The sequence below is a fragment of the Toxorhynchites rutilus genome, chromosome 1 (assembly GCF_029784135.1).
Source record: "Toxorhynchites rutilus septentrionalis strain SRP chromosome 1, ASM2978413v1, whole genome shotgun sequence".
In the NCBI taxonomy this organism is placed as follows: Eukaryota; Metazoa; Arthropoda; class Insecta; order Diptera; family Culicidae; genus Toxorhynchites; species Toxorhynchites rutilus.
Window position 1 is genome coordinate 41152823 of NC_073744.1, and position 19754 is coordinate 41172576.

Here is a 19754-nt window from a genome sequence, read left to right on the forward strand (position 1 = left end):
ATCGCTGTCGCCTTTACAGAGCAACACATGTCGCTAGCAACACGGCGTGTCGGTTGAATAGCAACTTATCGCTCATATTTTGACAAGTTTCGTACATTAAGGCGATTGTTTGCATAATGTCAGGGGTTTTTATTGCTCTGGTATGCGAAGAACAACAAAATATGTTTCCTGTTGCATATTGTGTACTGCAGTTTGCTAGTTGCTTATTGCTGCGGTGTGCGAGCCGCCTTATGTGCAGAGCAAACTCATGCGTACCGTAGCGATAATATCTCGATAAACTCGATCCACTCTGGTCGTGATTGAGAACTATTTGCAATTAATAATGGATCAACTTCCCGCAAAATGATGTTCTGGCTTCCACGGGATAGCATTCATGATTCCACGGAAAAGAAACTATGATTCACAGTCATGGGGTTCCCAAAAAAACAGGAAGTGGGTTATATCTGTGGTATAACCGCAAGGGTGACGTAGGACTATCGTTGATTTAGTGATAATTTGTTTCAAGTTGCATCTGAATCAATTCTCAATGAATGGATGAATGAATAAATTGCAAGATTGGTGAAAGTACTTCTTGTAAAACTGTAACGGTTGAGTATATGTATTAAATTATAACATATATATTTAGAATACTTCAATTGAACTATTTCAAAGTTTTGAAGTGTTCCTGAAAAGAACCGGTTTGGTGTTATGTGGACCTGAAATGAGTGATTGCCATATGGTTTGAGTGGTGAACCCATGTGCGGATCTGAAAAGAAACACCTCCTGATACATCGGCTCTTTTGCGCTCCCTCACAGTTCGAAACATACTGAATGGGTTTCAGGTCAGGTCAAGTAATCAATCACTCGATCCCTCGCCGTCCAGCTCGTCCAGCAACGATGTTGTCCAGTCGGTATCCTCACGAAAAATGAATGCGTTTCACCACCAGAATATCGTTTAAGTATGCTTTTTGTCCGTGATTGAATCGAGAGAAGGTATGGTTTACGATGGCATTTTGGAAGGCAAATTAGAGGCGAATGAACTCTCTGAGTTTGAAACATTATCCGACTGAGCAATAATCGATTGAGAATTATATGATTTTCGCGATGCGAAACATTTTCTGTTTCGCGCGCATCCGATATTGATACGAAAATATTCTACTGATGGGGGAGAATGATCTTCAGAAGCTTTCCCGCTAATTGCACTTGATTGAAAAATCACAAAACCAAATGTATTTGATCGCAGTACCATATAGATAGAAAACATAAAAATAATCTCTTTCGCTTGAATGTATTTCTCAGTTCGAAGGGGAACTGGCAGATTATTTTTCAGCAACGATAACATCTTTCCAGATTCTTCTCGATGCTGGATAACAACCAAACGAAAAGAGTTGCACGCGTGTATGTATATGTGTGTGTGGCAGCTGCTCCGATGCCTCAAGCGGAACCAATTTTCGATGCTGGTACTTCCTTGGTCGGATTTTCGGTGGCATCACTCTCCTCCTAATGGATTCCCTTTTGGCCTAGGGTGCACAAATAGGCTCTTGGTGACCCTGTTCATCAGCGCTTTCATGATGAACGAAGTTAGCTTCACCACAACAGCGACGATATGCTCCAATCGCTGTTCAATTACAACTGAGTGGATTTCCGGCCGACGCTCGCCGACGCAACCGATTGGTGATTTCAATAGTCTGTTTTGAAAGCAATTTTAAGGCTATTGAAACAAGTTTTTCGAATGAGGTGTTAATCATACCATTTCGTTCAGTTGTTTAGGAGCTATTAACGTTCAAATTCTGGAGACCGTAACGCTTTCGTTTTCGAAACATTGATTCTACACCCCGGTATAGAAATGAAAGACGTAGTTCTACGTCAAACAATCATCCAGAACAAAATCTGTCAAGGTATCGGGGAATTCAACTGGGAATCGTATAATTTGTGATCCGCAGATCAATCGTTTCGAGGATATTAAACTCAAATGACTAGATAACGAGACACACAATAAGCAAAGTTCTCCATCTGACATAAAACTAGACGTGGGTTGAATCTGATATAACCGTAAGGTAGACGTAAAATTACCGTTGTCATATAGCTTATACACATTTCATCCTTCGAATGAAGTGATTATCATACCACTTTGTTTAACCGGAAAAGAATTATTAACACTCAAAGGAGGAATCGATTACTCCTCGGAAATACCCTGCGCAAATAATGTCCTCTCTTCAACCCTAGACAATTGGAATAATTGGTCGGTAGGGGCATTCGTGAGCATTCCATAATAGAACTGCCGTGCGGGATTGAATGAGAAGAATATAGTGATTGGTGAGCTAGCGAGACCATTCTCATGTTACTTCACAAACACAACTAACTGGATTTCTTCATCTTCTTCTTCTACTTTTTCTTCTTGAATTATATAGACTTTAAACGTTTGCAATTTATTCGTTTCTAGCCCCGAGCAGGGCCCTTGGGAACAACTTAATCCAAACTTTTTCTTCCCTTGCCTTGGCATTGTCGTTCGACGCTCCTCAGCGTGTTCGTTTCAGCAAACATCAAACGACGTTCTTGAAATGGATTTCCGAGTGGGTACCAGCTTATATACAGAATTGTGATTCCTTTAGCCTGTTTTCGAAGCAATTTTAAAGCTAAGCGAAGTGGGCATTTAGCTGGAAATGAATTATTAACGCTCAAAGGAGGAAAATATTCAGCACAAATAATACCTCCCTGCCCGCCAATAGGAGTCATCGATTGTGCCATTCGTCAACAAATGATTTTAATAGCGAATTCGTTTTTAAAACTGAGTCAGTGCCAAACTGACTCTGTAATAAAAAAAACGTTTTCAGTTTCACGAATGCGGTGGTTTGTTGATGTGTGATTATAGTTTGATTTGTTTATATTTGCGATGACAAATGTACAGTGTCGACGTCTGGTGGCGATATTAGTGCTTGGGAGGTAAATTATCCTCTATTAGATCAGAAGGTCCAAGTTCAGTGTAAAAATATAAAAGTTTGAATAAACATTTTTACTTCATATTGTTTGATTACCTAACACATGTAGTTCTGGCACTCACTTAACCATTTGTCGATGCATTTCCTGTTTGTTCGACAAATAATTACTATTATATTCAGTTTAATTACAGTTACAGTTCAATATGTTTCGACGATATCGGAAAAAACCTCTTATTTCATCACATTAAATAAATATTCGATACGTTAAAGTAAATTTTCATTTATAATTTTGATTTTGAAAGCAGGTTTATTCCACCCGAATATCAATCATTATTTTCGCCTCCCAATGAAAGCACACGTAGCTTAATGCCGTCTACTCGAATATACTCTTCAAAATCAGAATCCAAATTGGATTACGATTCCAATAATACAAAAGCAAAAGCAGCAGGGTTTCCATTTTCATAGTCTTTATTTTTAGATTTTCCAAAACAAAAAAATGAGTGGGTTATATCTATGATATAACCGCAAGGTTGACATAGAACTACCTTAGCTTAGCAATCATTCGTTTCTATTGATTAAATTCTTGATTGAATGAAACAGTTTCCAAATTCAATTGAGTTCAATATATTTGCTCTATGAGTGAAAAAAATGAACAAATGCCGTGTAAAGTAAATTCATTTATTGTGATTGATTGTTCTTCGTTACAAGTAAATTTAATGACGGACCTTTTACGTTTGGTATGATGACTAGAACAAAATATATGTACGGAAGAATTATCAAACGTTTGATGAACCAGCCTAAGGCTGAAAATCTTTCCAATAAAAAAAAAATCTCAAACGATTATTTTATTTTACATTTCCCTCTGAAGTTTACATCCCAAAAGCGTACATACTTCTCGAATCTCGAATTTGCTTGAAACTGGAAAGTTCATTCGCTTCTAGTGTCTGCACGATTTTCCCAGGTTCCTAAGTTTAGAAGATCATGTTAGGACAGACATATTCCACTCTGCACAAAGGCAAGCGAGGACAAAAGTACTCGCAGTTTGCATTTATTTGCAGAGCCGATTTCCCCAGAAACCTCGGTTTTGAAGTCTGTGTTAGGGAAACACATTTCAATCGGAACAAAAATACCCCCGATTTGTATGAATTCGCAATGCCGATTTCCCCACGCTCCATGGATTTGAAGTCTGTGTTAGGGAAACACATTCCAGTCGGAACAAAAATACCCCCGACTTGCATGAATTTGAAACACCGATTTCTCCAGGCACCTTGGTTTAGAAATCTCTATTAGGGAACACATTTCGGTGGGAACAAAAGCTCCCCCTACTTTCGTGTGTTCTTCTTCTTCTTTTTGGCTTTAAGAGGGTTTAAACTTTTCAGTTCACTCGCCTCTAGGCTCTTTCGTGTGTTTGCAATGCCGATTTCGCTGCTTGGTTTTAAAGTCTGTGTTAGGGAACATTTTTCGATGAGAACAAAAGTCCCCCTACTTTCATGTATTTGCAATGCCGATTTTCTCAAGGCTGCTTGGTTTTGATGGCTGTGTTAGGGAAACCGTAAATCGGGCCAATCAAAACGGTGCAATTAGGGCGTTTAGATAACGCCTAATATTTTACAGTTATTTAATTGTTTATCTAATGAAAAACTACATTTTGTTAGTTGCGATAGATGCGTAGAAATATTCCCTATCAAGTGATGCAAACATCTCTCCTATCCAGTACGAAATGTTCGAGCTATAAGCATTCGAAATCTTTCATTTTTTCCTGCATGTTCTGTGTTTAGGTTTTCATTTTACCCTCCATATATTCCGGTTAGACGTAGTCCCACGTCAATAAAGTATAGTTGTATTGGTGAACCCGAGTGCCAATCCGTGAAACATCTCAGTGCGAAACTAACAGCTTTCGGGGTGGACTAGTGCGACATTGAGTGCGAATCTGCAGTTAACAGCATCGATAACGTTTTAACAGCAGTTAGTGCGGCACTGGGGTTGAAACTGAACAAAAACGAATTCGCTATAAAACTCCTGATGTTAAAACTTCTACAATATGGTTTAATTGATATGGTGGAATATTCTCTACACCATGTCAAACATTTTATTTTCTCCGCTATCAAATCCATAGCCAATGGAACCATTTGTAAACAATCTGTATCGAATTGTTATACTCACTTCGTTTTTCGCTAAACGCTTCGTTCGATCCGGCTGCAAAAAAGAAATGGAATATGGAATGTCAAACGTGAAATAATCGTAACTCTTGTGTTTAACATATCGAGAAATGGAACGCCAGGACGCCAGACAATTTGTTTTAAATATGGGTGGGTTATACCAAAGATATAACCGCGAGGTTGGCGTAGGGCTGCTATTGGCTTAGTGTACTGAAAGTGATTATCTTTGAAACATCCAGGGTTTTTCGATCTTCCAATCATGATTGATGGCATTTTGAAAAGTATCAGAAAAATAGGAACACGGCAGTAAAGTAATCCGGTTTTGTCAGTTTTCATTCCTGCAACGCTCCTTTTCTCCAAACTAGTCAATGGAATGTTGAAAAGTTTAGAAAAATAAACTATATTTGTTGAAATTTTATACCTGATAGATCTATTACCCTGTATCTGCCGTAAACTTTTCGCTATATACAATATTCCAATCTCACGAAAGCCAAAGCTCTTTTTGAAATTTAGACACTACTGAACTTGAATGACTCCAAAATTACATACAAACTTCTTAGCCTGCAAGTGAATCTTTTATTTTAGTTTCTTTAAAATGTCCTGCTTTTTCTTAAGGTAATATATATACAATATATATACAAATATATAAGTATGTAAAAATATAATATGAGTACCGGTAAGTTTCTACGTTTTTTTTTTCAAAAATTAATGCTCTATGTTGCGAAAATGGTTACACATTCAATATTCTAATTATTGCCCATTGCTAGTCACAACTTAATCGACCGGTTTGTCGGTTAACCACTAATCGATCCATTTTCTGACTTCATCAAAATTGGAAAAGTGCTGGTCAACCAGGCCATGTTGCATCGATCGAAAAAGGTAGTAATCGGACGGAGAAATGTCTGGAGAATACGGCGGGTGTGATAGGATCTCCCATTTCAGTGTTTCCAAGTATGTTTGGCCGGTTTCGTGACATGCGGCCGAACATTGTCGTGCTGTAAATAACTTTATCATGTCTTTGCTCGTATTGTGGCCGTTTTTCCTTCAGTGCACGGCTCAAACCCATCAATTGTCGTCGGTAGAGATCCCCCGTAATGGTTTCATTCGGTTCTAGCAGCTCATAGTACACCACACCCACCTGGTCCTACCAGCATAACCTTCTGAGCTGCTGTGTTATGCACTGAAAGTTTTGATTTCTTGGCCACTCATGCCCCAAAAGGTCGATTTTAGGCCAAAAATTTGTCTCCTAGATGACACCAGATCTCAACGTTTCATGCATTTTTAAGTCATTTGGCATCGGATTTTTTTTTCGATTTTCCAAATTTCCTCCCCCCTTGGAAGATTTTTGAGGATCAAAAAATCAAATCTTTGAGTGCTTTGAGGCACCCCTAAATCATGTCCGATTGAGCTGAAATTTTGCACAGGTCATTTTTTTGGCCAATAAACAAAATGTACATGGTCGGTTTTTGAAATTTGACATGACCATTTTCGCTGTCACCCTAATAAACAGCCATTCCATGCCAATCTCAGATTTTAATGAGAAATGGTAAATTTGTTCTTCATCGCAAACAATTAGACCCGTATTTTTAATTTTTTTCATTAGGGTGACCTTTTTCCGTTTTAGGGTGGTTCGAAAAATCACTTTTTTTTTCCTAAAATGACTGTTTTTAAATATTCATAACTTTTGAGCTACTAGACCGATATATCAAATTAAAGCCAATCAGGCTCGCATTTTATCTGTAACAGAGCCGGATTTTTATCGTGTACATGTATATATGTTTATGCTAGACTTCTTTTTCATATTACATTTTCGAAGAAATTGGATTTTGTTTTTGTGATTATTGGTTGTATGTTTTTGTATAGTTTACATGGTTTCGGGACTAAGAGCGCCTTATTTTTTTATATTTTTTCTTGAAAGCTGAAGTTTTTTTTTATATAACTTATCCAAAAATCTGAGATGGGTTCTTTATCGTTTTAATGTAATGATTTTTCGATGTTAACATGTTTTTAGTGTTCGTTCAATATTTCTATGCGACTATACTAGAAGCTAAAGTGCATTAATTTGGTTCGTCAATCATCTGAATCGGTACAGTAGTTCAAAAGTTATAAATAAAAAAATAAAAAAATATAGAGCCCTTGGTCCCGAGACCATGAAAACCATAAAAAACAAATACTATCAATGACACAATAACGGAAACAAAATTTAAAATTCCTGCAACTGAAGTATTTGTCCTGGAAAGACGAGGTGGCTTTAATTTGATATGTCGAACATTTAAATCGGTCCAGTAGTTCGAAAGTTATGAATTTTTGTAAAAAGTCATTTTAGGAAAAAAGTGTGAAAACAATTTTTTTTCGAAATGGTTACCTTAACGAAAAAATAATAAATACGGGTCCAATTGTTTACGATAAAGACCAAATCTATCACTTTCCACGAAAATCTGAGAGCCATCGGTTTGGATTGGATTGGCTGTATATACAAATAGATTCTTACCTTCTCTAGCATTTAACATGGAAACTGCAAACAAAATAGTTACTACAAAAACTTCAAAAACTGAAAACTTAATGATGTATGTTTTTTTACAATATTTGCTAATACAAACATTTTATCACTGTTTTCTACAGTCATTTTTTTCAATTACTTAGTACACTTCATTTTATTCGCAACATCAAAAAAAAATCCACGGAAATTCATTATTTTCCGACCTTCCAGATAAGGTTCCCCCCTTAGGCCTATAACCCACATAATTTCAGAGTTTTCACTATTCAATCATTTATAACATTAAAGTTCAGTAAATTTACATTTAAAAATTAAGTGTTCGGAATTTGAGACAAAACGGTGCTTTCCGTAAGGGTTATTTCTTCTGTGATTTTTTCTGGGAACCGAGGCGATGATGTCAGTGCTTTCGGAAACATACCATTTCCTCTTGATTTGGTAAAATAAATATTTTTTTTTTCTTTATTGTCATGACATTGCTCTCTCATGTCGCATCCCATTCAGGTCAAATTCTCATATTATCGAGTATCCAATTGAGGTGATATCCAACCATTACTCCTACGCCTGGCTGCTTTTCCTCTATGCTACACTGACCGGGTCCACCGGAAATAATCGCAAACTGAACGTATCTGTAACCATCGACTGTGGGAACAACCGTCTGATAGGGTCCGCCAGAATCCCCCCGACAATGACTCGCCTTATTTCTACCCCGCGCGCAGAAAGTCGACTCCCCGTCGCACAGTTGCGTCCGCTCGACGACTTCCAGCTCGGCTTCCAGCAGTGCCGGTGAGGATGTTAATTCCTCCGTCAGACCCCATCCAGTCACGGTTAGTTTCTTCGGCATCAGCATCAACAGATTCTGGCTCAGTGGTAAACATACTGGATAGATCTGCGTCTCCGACAGCTCAACTTGCTTCTCCAGTCGTATCAAGGCGATATCATGATCGGCACTGTAACCGTTGAAGTTTTCGTTCGGGATTAGCTCCTCGATGATATATTCTTTAACCGGACCAGCACAAACTCGTTTGACGCAGTCCGGCTCGGAATCCAGATTGTGCTCACCCAGACGAACAGCGAAAGGACGAACACTTCCCCTCATACAGTGGGCCGCCGTGAGCACATACCGTGGATGAATCAACGAACCGCTGCAAAGGGTCTTCACCTCCGCATTCCGCCGCTTATACATCAAATTTGCCATCCACGGGTACTGCCCGAGTCCCGCTTCGGTGCCCTGTAGAATCTTATCCACGAAACGAACCACACCACAGCGATTAAATCCTAGCTTGGCCGCATTCGGGTGCCGAATGAAGGCGTTACCGGCTTTGATACGAGGTTTCGCGCAACATATCGAATGTCCGTTGGTCGCATCCGATGGACAGGTACTGCTCCGAACGAATTCCGCCAGGTGCTGATCACGATTGATGCGGGAGTCGAGGAAGGCCTGAAATATTGGATCACAGTGTCGCACCGGAAGGCACAAACCGGGCTCGCTCTTTGCGTCCCGACAGGTTGTGAAGGCTGGAAGAAAATAAACGAAAATTAGATTAACTGGTTATGAAGTTGCTTGTACAAGTGAAGCTCGATCGTTTTTCTTATATAAAAGGATGTTAGTTAACTGTTCATAATCAAACGGTTATATTTAGCTTGACTCGTTATTATTATTTAGCTTTGACCCCCTTCCAGTTGACCGATTGATCTGAAATTTAAAACTTATATTTCTGCAGTCATTATAAAACGGCGTATGCTATGATCTTGAAAATCCAAGATGATGGCCACCAAAAACATTGCATTATATATTTTTCCGTAACTCAGTTTTATGACCACAGAGACAGAGGAATGGAAAAAACGATCTTCTAAACATCGATCCAAGATCGCCCAATATTACTCTCGATCCGACATCGGCTGAGCCGCTGTAACATGTTACAAAGCCGCTGGAATTAAACCCCGTGTTTTCAGCAGCCCCGTCATAAGCTGCCATATGTTTTAATTGGTTTGATTGGTTTTGTACCCTTTTTGAACCATACCGACAGCTGCGACTGCTGGGATGTAGACACTCTTCCTACGTGCCAGGATGATGCCCACATCTAGAGTTCAGACCTATCAAAGTACCTACATCTCAGCTGTTTTGGTGCTCGATATACAGGGTGTTCAGTAAGTTCGAATACAATTTTTCATCGTTGTGTAGGTGCGCACCATGTGCATTCTGTGTATTGGTACAAAAACGAAGCCATGACATAAAGATGCCAGAGTTGCCAAATATTATAAAATTTCGGATTTTTTTAATTTCTGTTTTTATGAATTTGAATTTTATGAAACATTTGGTTGGTGCGAATTTAATGATTTTGCATATTTTCAGTAAGGCAATCTCAAGGATAAAGGATAAAATAAGTCTTTTAAATACCCATATCTATAATATAATAATGATATCCATAACAACTCGTCCAAGATTGTCTGGAGAATCTTTTCTCGTTGATTCGTGCAAAACAACGGCGCTCAACTCCATTGTAATTCAGAAACAACATGAAAATCGTGACTCTTTCGCAATACACAAGAACATATTGTTAGATTGATGGACTTGCTATCAAAGCGGCGAGAAGAATGTTCAGCCCAGAAATTGATGGACAGTGAAGCAGCATCGACATCATATCGAATTTCAGCTTCATCTAATTTTAGTGATAATGTGGATGACATGAATAAATGCGATTGTGAGTACACCGTCGATGAAGCGAAAACTTTCCTCGACAGAACAGAACAAAATTCGTAGCTCTTTACATCATCAAAATAAGTGTAACAATTGGTAGTCAGCAAAACACAAGCTGGATGGTATCAACCATCTCTTTTTTCATATTTACGAGCTAGAGCTAACAAGTCTGCCATCTGCATAGTGAATGATGAGACTTTCCATTTCTTCCTAGCAATGGAAATTATTATATTCCGAAATATGAAATCGCATTAGTCTAAGGTTACTTTGGATAGGAGTACGCATGAAAATTCGATTGTACGAAGAGAAGAAACAAACAATTTTATTCGATAGAGGCTGACGAATTCGAACGAAGCAAGGGAGAAGCAATGTAACCACACCAATACAAGTCAATGTGGTTGTTTACTTTCGCTATTACATACAATTCGTACGACCACTTTTCTTTATCCAGTGTCACAGCCGCCTTAGGGACCTTACGAAGCTAAATTGACAATTGAGTGTTTTGCCATTCACTTTATTCTATTGTGAAAAAACACATACATCACATATTTATTGTTTAACTTGCATATAATTCCTTGACATTTCCTTTAAACTAAATATCGTAATATTCAATAAATTCACTAAATTCAATACAAATCCAACACAATTTATTTTTATTCGAAACACGGAAAAAATCGGCTTTGTTTACAAAAATTATCGAAATCAGCCAATCAGAAATCAGAACGGCTGACAGAAATTTGGTCCGTAAAAGACCCCCTATTGTCTGATCTTATCTTAGCCGCTAACCGACGCGCACGGTGTCGACATGCTGTCATTTGTTGTTTGTTTTCCGCACATGATGAAGAAGTACCGCGACGTCGTAGTTTGCAAGAGGTGAGCGACCCGACGACATATTCCGACGGTTGAAATCCCACGGGGTGAAGCGGAATTTCATCTATACCACCATCCGTCGTTACCGCGAGATGGGCTCGGCCAAGGACCATGCGAGATTCTTGTACAAGCAAGGTTCACGGGGTAGCGAATGCTACTACGAAGAAGAGGCTGGACAGAGCCAAAATGAGGCGCGCAGGTCAGAAGTTCGGGTTTTCTGATGAGAAACTCTTTGTCTTGCAACAGCCGCACAATGTCTAAAATGATCGGCTGTGGGCACCGACGTTGGCCAGCATCCCCCCGTTCCACATGAGCATTCCACGGTACCGAAGTGCCGCGTCGGTGATGGTTTGGGGGGCCGTATCCAGGCGTGAGAAGCTTCCACTGATGTTTAACGAGAAACTCGTGAAAATCAACGCCGCGTACTATAAGACCGGAGTTCTGGAGAAAGTTGTAGCCCAGGCACTTCGGGATCGCTACGGCAAGGATCATTACGTCTTTCAACAGGACGGCGCATCGGCCCACACGGCGAATATCGTCCAAGCGCGGTGTCGGGAGAATTTCACTGATTATCTCGATACCACTTTGTGCTCTCCCAGCTCCCCGGACCTCATTCCCCTGGTCTTTGATGTATGGTCGTACATGCTGGCCAAGCAGAGCAAACATAAAGTGAGCAATAGAGACCAATTTAAGAAGCTCGTTTTCAGGACTGGGACGGGATACCGATGGACCAGGTGCGTGTCGTGTGCGATTCTATTGAGAAACGTCTCAAGCATAAAGTTAATATGTCTTAAAGGCTCTCATTAAATATTGCCCCAATAAAAATCGGCACAGAAAAGAATATCTTGTATTTTCACTTTAGCACATTTTTAAAGTGTATTCGAACTTATTGAACACCCTGTACACGACTACGTTATCCACATAGCTAATGTTTTGTTGCATTATTGTGTGATAATATTACATCACAATATAAAATGAAGTTGGATTTTAAATTATACATGGAAAAACGTGAACCAGTATCGTTTTTAGTCAAGGCCATGTATGTGGCAAAGTATGCGAAAAGGTTTAATGCGTTCTTATTTGCAATGTGTCTCTTGTTTCGCCCTCTCATATTGCACTTATATTGCTATGGCATATACGTTATACAAATGATGTACCAATATGGGGGGGTAGCACATTTTCTGTTATTTTGAAGCTCATTTAATGTTATAAATACGGATGCCAAAACATGAGTCAAGAATTAATTTTGGGTGCAGTTACGTTTCGGCCAAATGTAGCCAGCTGCCATTACAGCAAGGATGGACTACAATGGTACAACGACAATAGAATTCAGTTCATCCTTAGAAAGAGCTGAAATGTCCCCAGTTTCGTCCAAAAGAAGTATTGGGCGATAATGAAGCGTTTGCTCAAGCAAGGGAACATATTCAGATGAAAAATTGGTCGAACCAGCTGGACAAAACTATGAATGATTTGATTCGGTTTAGACATAGGACTACGTCTTACATTAAGTGTGCCAAATCAGAAAACAGATCACGTTTTTATGAAATAAAGTTAACGTTAATAACTATTTTTGCTGCAAACGGATTTGAACGATTTGCATACCAATCGAATCGGAAATTTTCTATAATTTGTTTGACATGCTATACATTACAATTTTTTCTGTCCATTTGTGTGCTTTCCCGAACAGAGCTGTCAATAACGGGCAACTTATGCAGCCGCTAGAATAGAAACAACGAAGGGGAATAGCGAAAAGAGAATATTTGCGAAGCAAACTCCACCCTTGCATAGTAAGTAAGCTGTCGATAGCGTATAAGGATTGCATCTCCTCTGAGGAAAATTCTCAGAATCTTTCTGTGCCCGAAACAGCAAAGGTCGCTTATTCTGCTCGTTTTGTGTTTTATGTTTTCCCTGGAGCTGTAAACGCAACACAACCATCCGAGCCATGGCAAAGCAGGCGAAAAAAGAGAAGAGAGCAAATTATTATAGGTCGCTTCTAGCAATCAGTGTTTGGCTTTGAGTGTGTTGCTTGTTTTCGTTGCGCGAAAATTAGAACTTGTTCATTTCCTGCACATGTAAATGGCACACCTTCGATACTTTTAGTTGTCATTCGTATTTGCTCTCGTGCGCATCGGCTCTGTTCTGATGCAACAAGCTCCTAATTTGTTGACGGTTTTGACCGAGAGTCGAGAAACGATTTTTCATAAATGGTCATTCTCACAAAGATTGCGACATATGACCAATTAGTGTTTTTTTCTCGCAAAAGCAAGAAAGAATCGTTGCTTCTCGAAATGATTTTACAAAATCTAGCCATTAAATCTTTTCAGGGTCCCTGGAACTTTATACTAAACTGTTATTTATGAAATTTCGACGTGTTCGCAAATAATATCCGAAATGATAAAACAACAAATTTTAAAAAAAAAAGTCACAGGAAGTTTGTGTCCGAGACACGACCGCATAGTTGACGTAGGATTCCATTAGGCTATCTCTTGCATGCTGATTTTGAATATGTTTGAAGGATTACATCGTTAAACTCTTTGGCAATGATTTGGTGATCCTGAAAAGTGCTGTTTTGTTTGGTTGTTGGGTATTGTTTGTTTACTCCACCAGGGTTTATAACCGAGTGAAGATGACAGAATAATGATGATTATTCGTTGTATGGTGCGTATCACGATAGAATATTTCGAAGTGGAATTAGATATGATGAAAGGCGCCTGGACGAGATGGCTCCTGTATTCTGTATGAATGAAATGGTGCGTTAGAAAAAAAATTCACCCATGTAACATTAGACAATTACCATTATCAAACACAATTATCAATTTTTCTCACCAGAAAAAACTTGTTACATTATTATAGAGAAAACATATTCGAAATGGAAAAGGTAATTTTCATGTATAATTTTTATTTTCTGCGTGTTTATTCAACCCATTTCCATTTATGCTTTAAAACCAACGGAACACGATGTGAATTTCAATTGGACTAACAGCACCGAATATTTCTTCATTTTTTCAATTTTTCTAGTCGCATAAACTTTCCTTGAGTGAAAAAAATTCGTTTCAAATTTCAAGTCATTTCAACACAACCACTGCCATATACAATTTTACACTTACACTTGTGCTAAAAGTTTTACAATGCATGATCGGTCATTGATATGAAATTTCCAAATCAACCAACATGAGAGTTCCAAATTTAAAATTTATTTATATTCTATCAAACATAAGTTCTATTCAGTTCAATAAAACATCATTTTTAACCAATCCATCGGAAGATTCTCATTGGAACGAGAATAAATAAAAACCAATTGCTTTGGTCCGCACTCACTCATCGCTTCCAGATTGTTCGCCAGCGCGTATGCAACCAGCAATACCCACGCTAGTTACAATGAGCACAATCAATTTGTGCGCGTCGCTTGTCAAACCATCGACCACGAGGGTATTTACATGCTGATTTCCCCCCGACACCTTGAATTTGAAATCTCTGTTAGGAAATATATGAGCATGAGCCACCGCATGTGTCGTCAATTTCGTCCAATCAGAAGTGGGTATTTCCGTTAGGATAGGGGATTATTTTTTTCAATTGTTCGATAGTTAGTTTCATGACTTACTCAATGTGAAAAATTGTTATGGAGTATCGAAATCAATTGACTTAAAAATCTTATCTATCTATCACGAAATGACTGAGCAATAAACGTTTGAAATTGGACAATTTTCACGATGTACTCGATTTTCGATTTTAAATTTGTACCCCAATATGTTCCCGAAAGACGTAATCCTACGTCAAAAAGATTGCTTAGTCCTATGTCCTAAGCGATCTTTTTCCCTGTGAATGCGCCCATCTTTGTATGAAATTATATGGGCTATTTATATCTAATTTTTATCAGAATTTTAAAGAAAAACATGTTTTCGAGAAAAATAAATTTTCATTTTAAAAATATTTTTTTCAACAAATTCTTTTTTTCAAAAATTTGGCTGATATTTTTTAGTGTAAACATTTCACATTTCATTCTTGAATTAAGATTCTTCGAAAAAAAAAGTTGAAAAAAACTCAAAATTTCAAAAAAAAAACTCACAAAATCTATCAGACCTGCAAAATTTTAGTCAAAGAATGAATCGTAGGAAATAATTTATGTCTTCGTTATAAAATATCATGTAAATTGTTAAAAAAAAAAACATTGAAAGAAAAATATTTTGAAAATTAAAATTCATTTTTCTCGAAAACATGTTTTTTTTGAAATTCTGAATAAAATTACAATTTTCAACAAGTCACTTATACATCGGAAAATGGGAACTTTTACAGGGTTCCCTGGGTCAAAATCTGTCTGAAATGCCGTGGTTATCGAAAGAGAATGTCGATGAAGAGAATCGATCAAAGAAGATAGACCGCTTTGACATGTTATCCTACAACTATCAGAAGCATATAATTCGCGGGAATGAATAGTCCAAATACTTCGATTCGGTCAACTGATTGTATATCCCAACCATAAGCCATATGTGAAAACCGGTTGTAAATTATTCCGGGTTTTTATTTTTTTTGTGCTCAACTTGCTTTTTGTAGCCTGTGATCACAGCTCGTGATTAGAAGCTGCAAATTGCCGGCGGACGCATATTTGCAATAAAACATCTTATGTGTATGATGCACACTGGGGAAAATCGTCAATGAAAACAATAATCAAGCTAGGGGAGAATGGTACAAAGCGCCCGTACTCGCTGTCCCGTCATTGTATCCCGTACTCGCAAAAGCGTCATTGTATCAAATGTACCATAAAGAAGAATCTAATTTGAATTTATTAATTCACTGGGCGTTTTGTATCAAAGCAAATATGTATTAGAATAAAGCTCTAATCTACGATCAACCCCATAACACGGCGTATGAATCATCATCAGCTAGTCGCGAAGCACTCTAGCTGGTTGTTAATGCGAAATTAACCATCCGGTACTTCCCCCTATTTACATATCTGTATTCACTATAACACACATTGAACGCGATATAAATACTCACCATTTGCAACCGGCTGAAGGTTGTTATCATCCTTCGGGCGGTGTTTTTTGGTCGGTGTTCCGAGAATGGACTGTTCAGGACAGCAGTAGTAGTTCTAGGATCGCAGAAAATAAAACGTTCCATCAATGCCTATTAGGGTGCATTTTCATTGTCATCACGAATTTCAAAAAGTTACCTCGTGAAAAATGTTCACCACCTCGGTAAAACACCCTACACAAATTATCAGCTCAATCTGACTAAATGGGAGAGTGGCGCAAAGCGGTCAAAGTTTGAGTTTTGTAAAAATCGAAAAATCATCCAAGGGGGGAGAAACGAAATCGGGGTTTTCGAAAAAAAAATTTTGATGCCATGAAACGTCGAGATCTAGTGTCATCTCGTTTTTTTGTCAAAAATCGCCCCTTGGATGATTTTTCGATTTGACGAATCTCATGCCAACTCGACTGGCCGTTGGCAGTACCATCTCAGATAGTAGTGAAAGGTTGTGGGTGTAAAGATATGGATCATTTAAGCAACTTTGCATACTTGAAATATTCGAAAAATAATTAGACTACTTTTTGGGAAAAGCTAATTTTTTTTCTTGATTTTTAACAAAAATTTATAACTTAAATATTATACTATGATACCTAAAAAATTCTTGTCAAAAAATTAAATGTAGGAAATTATTTAAGTTTTCACAAAAAAATACGAACAAATTTTTGGAAAAAAATTTCGCTGACAAAAAAGTTATTTTTAAAATTAAAATTGATTTTTCTAAAAACGTGTTTTTTAAAATTTCCCAAAATATATATATGAATAGTCCTTACAATTTCCAACAAGTCGTCCATACATCGGAAGATAGGCACTTTTACAGGAAAAAAGTTTTTCGAACAACAACTTTTTCATGTTTTCTTTGAATAAAATACAACTTATCCTAATTTTGTTTAAAGTCAAGATAGCGATATACTGTATTCGACAAAGTTTTAGATCTTGTTAAAATATAAACTTTTGTCGAAGACATCAACTTTCTATCTTTTATAGTTTTAGGAATATAAGTCATTTTTGTATGAAGACTCCTGAAAAAAATTATGTTTTGCTCGTAACATTTTTGTGTGTAAATTCTCACGGTTGACATATTCTTTACATATTTCTAAATAGAGAAAAGTTAGCAGAGCATGTAAATTGCGAGAATTTATACATAAAAATGTTACGAATAAAACATCAATAGTGCCCATTGTTCTCGAAAACATATGCTTTTAAAATTCTGAGCAAAAATAGATATAAATAGCCCTTAAAATTTCAAACAAGTTTTCCATACATCGTACGATGAGCACTTTTACAAGTTTTTCGAACAACAACTTTTTCATTTTTTTTCTTTGAAAAAAAAAGTTTAACTCGTTACATTTTTATGTATAAATTATCGCAATTTACATGCTCTGATAACTTTTCTCTATTTAGAAACATGTCAAACGTGAGAATTTACACAGAAAAATGTTACGAGCAAAACATTATTTTTTTCAGCAGTCTTCATACAAAAATTACTTATATTCCAAAAACTATAAAAGATAGAAAATAGATGTCTTCGACAAAAGTTTATATTTTAACAAGATCTAAAACTATGTTCAATACAGTATATCGCCATCTTGACTTGACTGACCATGAAAAAGTTGTTGTTCGAAAAACTTTTTCCTTGTAAAAGTGCCCATCTTCCGATGTATGGACGACTTGTTGGAAATTGTAAGGGTCATATATATATATATATATATATATATATATATATATATATATATATATATATATATATATATATATATATATATATATACGTTTTTGAGAAAAATCAATTTTAATTTTTAAAATAACTTTTTTGTCATCGAAATTTCCTTCCAAAAAAATTTTGGTATATTTTTGTGAAAATTTCAACAATTTCCTACATTTCATCCTTCGACAAGAATTTTGTAGGTATCATAGTTTTTAAATTATAATTTTTTGTAAAACATGAAAAAAATTTGTCTTTTGCCAAAAAAGTTTCCAAAAAATTTCCAAAATTCTTTTTCGAATATTTCAAGTATGCTAAGTTGCTTAAACTTGTTGACCCATGTATTCACACCCACAACGTTTCACTACTATCTGAGATGGTGCTGCCAACTCCTATAACGAGTTGGCATGAAATTCGTCATTTCCAAAAAACTCAAACTTTGATCGCTTTGCGCCACTCTCGCTTAAGTCCAATTGAGCTAAAATTTAACAAAGGGTTTTATTTCAAGGTGGTGAACATTTTGTAGAGGGTAACTTTCTGAAATTTTAGGGTCGATTTTTTCCCATACATTCATTGGCTCCCTAATGCCCATCGATATAAACAAACACTTCACGCTCCTGCTCACCTTATCATCTTCACGATAGCACACACTTTGGTCTAACTCCCGCTCAGCAAGGGCATTGCGACGGGCCCGCTTGAGATACCTCGCGATTGGTTCGCACTGTGTTCCGGCTACACACTTCCCGGGTTTGTTCTCCGAGTTGAGACAACGTTCGCCGAGGCCCGCTGTCCGCGAGCTGTCGCAGCAAACACGTGGAGCCTCATCGCCACTCGCGGCGTGACACGCACGGGATAGGATGTAGTTTTGCAGGGTGGCATTTTGGCGCGCCTCGTTCGAAAGGATTGCATCGTAAATATGGGGACAGTGTTTCACCAGTACGCACACATCTCTCGGGGAGGAACACTGTTTGGCATCAACTGTGGAATTTGAACGTAGAAAATCAACATGGTGAAGGAAAGCTTAACCGGCCGGAGGACACGTACCAGTAACTGTCAGGACTAGCATCAATACAACACTGGGCAGCAACGCTGAATAGTGCATCGCGAGCATTTCTTCGGACATTCACTAGTACACTAAATAAATTAATAAACGCTAAATACGCAGTATAACAAACATAAAAAAACAGCTAAACACTAGGAACTAATGAAACAACTTTATGCGTTCACATTTCTTCGGAGAATGAAGTAAGCGCTTCGAGAGCGTCGTGATTTTATAGAAGATGTAAATTTTCTCCATTCTCCCACATCCACTCGCTCATTTGAATCATTTGTTGGTGGATTCCCTAAATCGGCCGCTTCTCTCGAGTGGTACGCAGTGGTTAGGAAGGGTTCCCCTTCAAGATGTGGGTAACATATTCGCACCAATGTTTGATTTAGAAGAAGTGCAACTTATCGTTGAACGAATACCACAGTGGTTTCGCCGGAGGCAGCGCGGACATGAATGGGATCGTCTTCGGGGGTTTTCGGTTGGCCCTAAGTTTGCGATATGTATCACTGATGATTCTGTAGTTGAAGTATGGGTAACTGGAGTGTGCATTCTATCTATATTTACGATCATCGCCACGCTGTAATCTGATTCATTCGCTGTTTTTCCTGTGGCATTCATATGTTAACAGCAACGATATTCACACTGTTATGCAGAAAAATACATCTGACAACACAAAAAATAATTTGTTTATTTTTTATTCAATCCTCAAAATTCAATTGAAAAAGTAATTCATCACCTTACGCGCTAGTTATTGGATTGTTCTGCAACGCCTTCATTATAGCTAAGAACCACAAAAATGATGATTTGTGTATTCTGACGCGCTTAAAAGCGAGA

The 19754-nt window shown here is 37.7% G+C and overlaps 1 protein-coding gene across 1 annotated transcript; it reads right to left on the reverse strand.

Moving 5' to 3' along the window:
- Nucleotides 1–5522: 5522 nt before the first annotated feature.
- LOC129762891 (CLIP domain-containing serine protease HP8-like) lies at nucleotides 5523–19102 on the reverse strand. The gene is made up of 4 exons (XM_055761479.1): nucleotides 18917–19102; nucleotides 18498–18850; nucleotides 16138–16231; nucleotides 5523–9089 (listed from the first exon to the last, which is right to left on the reverse strand). The coding sequence occupies exons 1-4, from the start codon at nucleotides 18993–18995 to the stop codon at nucleotides 8077–8079; spliced, it is 1539 nt and encodes a 512-aa protein (XP_055617454.1). The 5' UTR covers nucleotides 18996–19102; the 3' UTR covers nucleotides 5523–8076.
- Nucleotides 19103–19754: the final 652 nt, after the last annotated feature.

Coding starts and splice junctions, on each gene's coding strand:
- LOC129762891 (XM_055761479.1), bottom strand. CDS start 18,995: ATGTCCGAAGAAATGCTCGCGATGCACTATTCAGCGTTGCTGCCCAGT. Junction 18,851..18,916: donor GCTAGTCCTGACAGTTACTG/GTACGTGTCCTC, acceptor CAAATTCCACAG/TTGATGCCAAACAGTGTTCC. Junction 16,232..18,497: donor GCTATCGTGAAGATGATAAG/GTGAGCAGGAGC, acceptor CTGCGATCCTAG/AACTACTACTGCTGTCCTGA.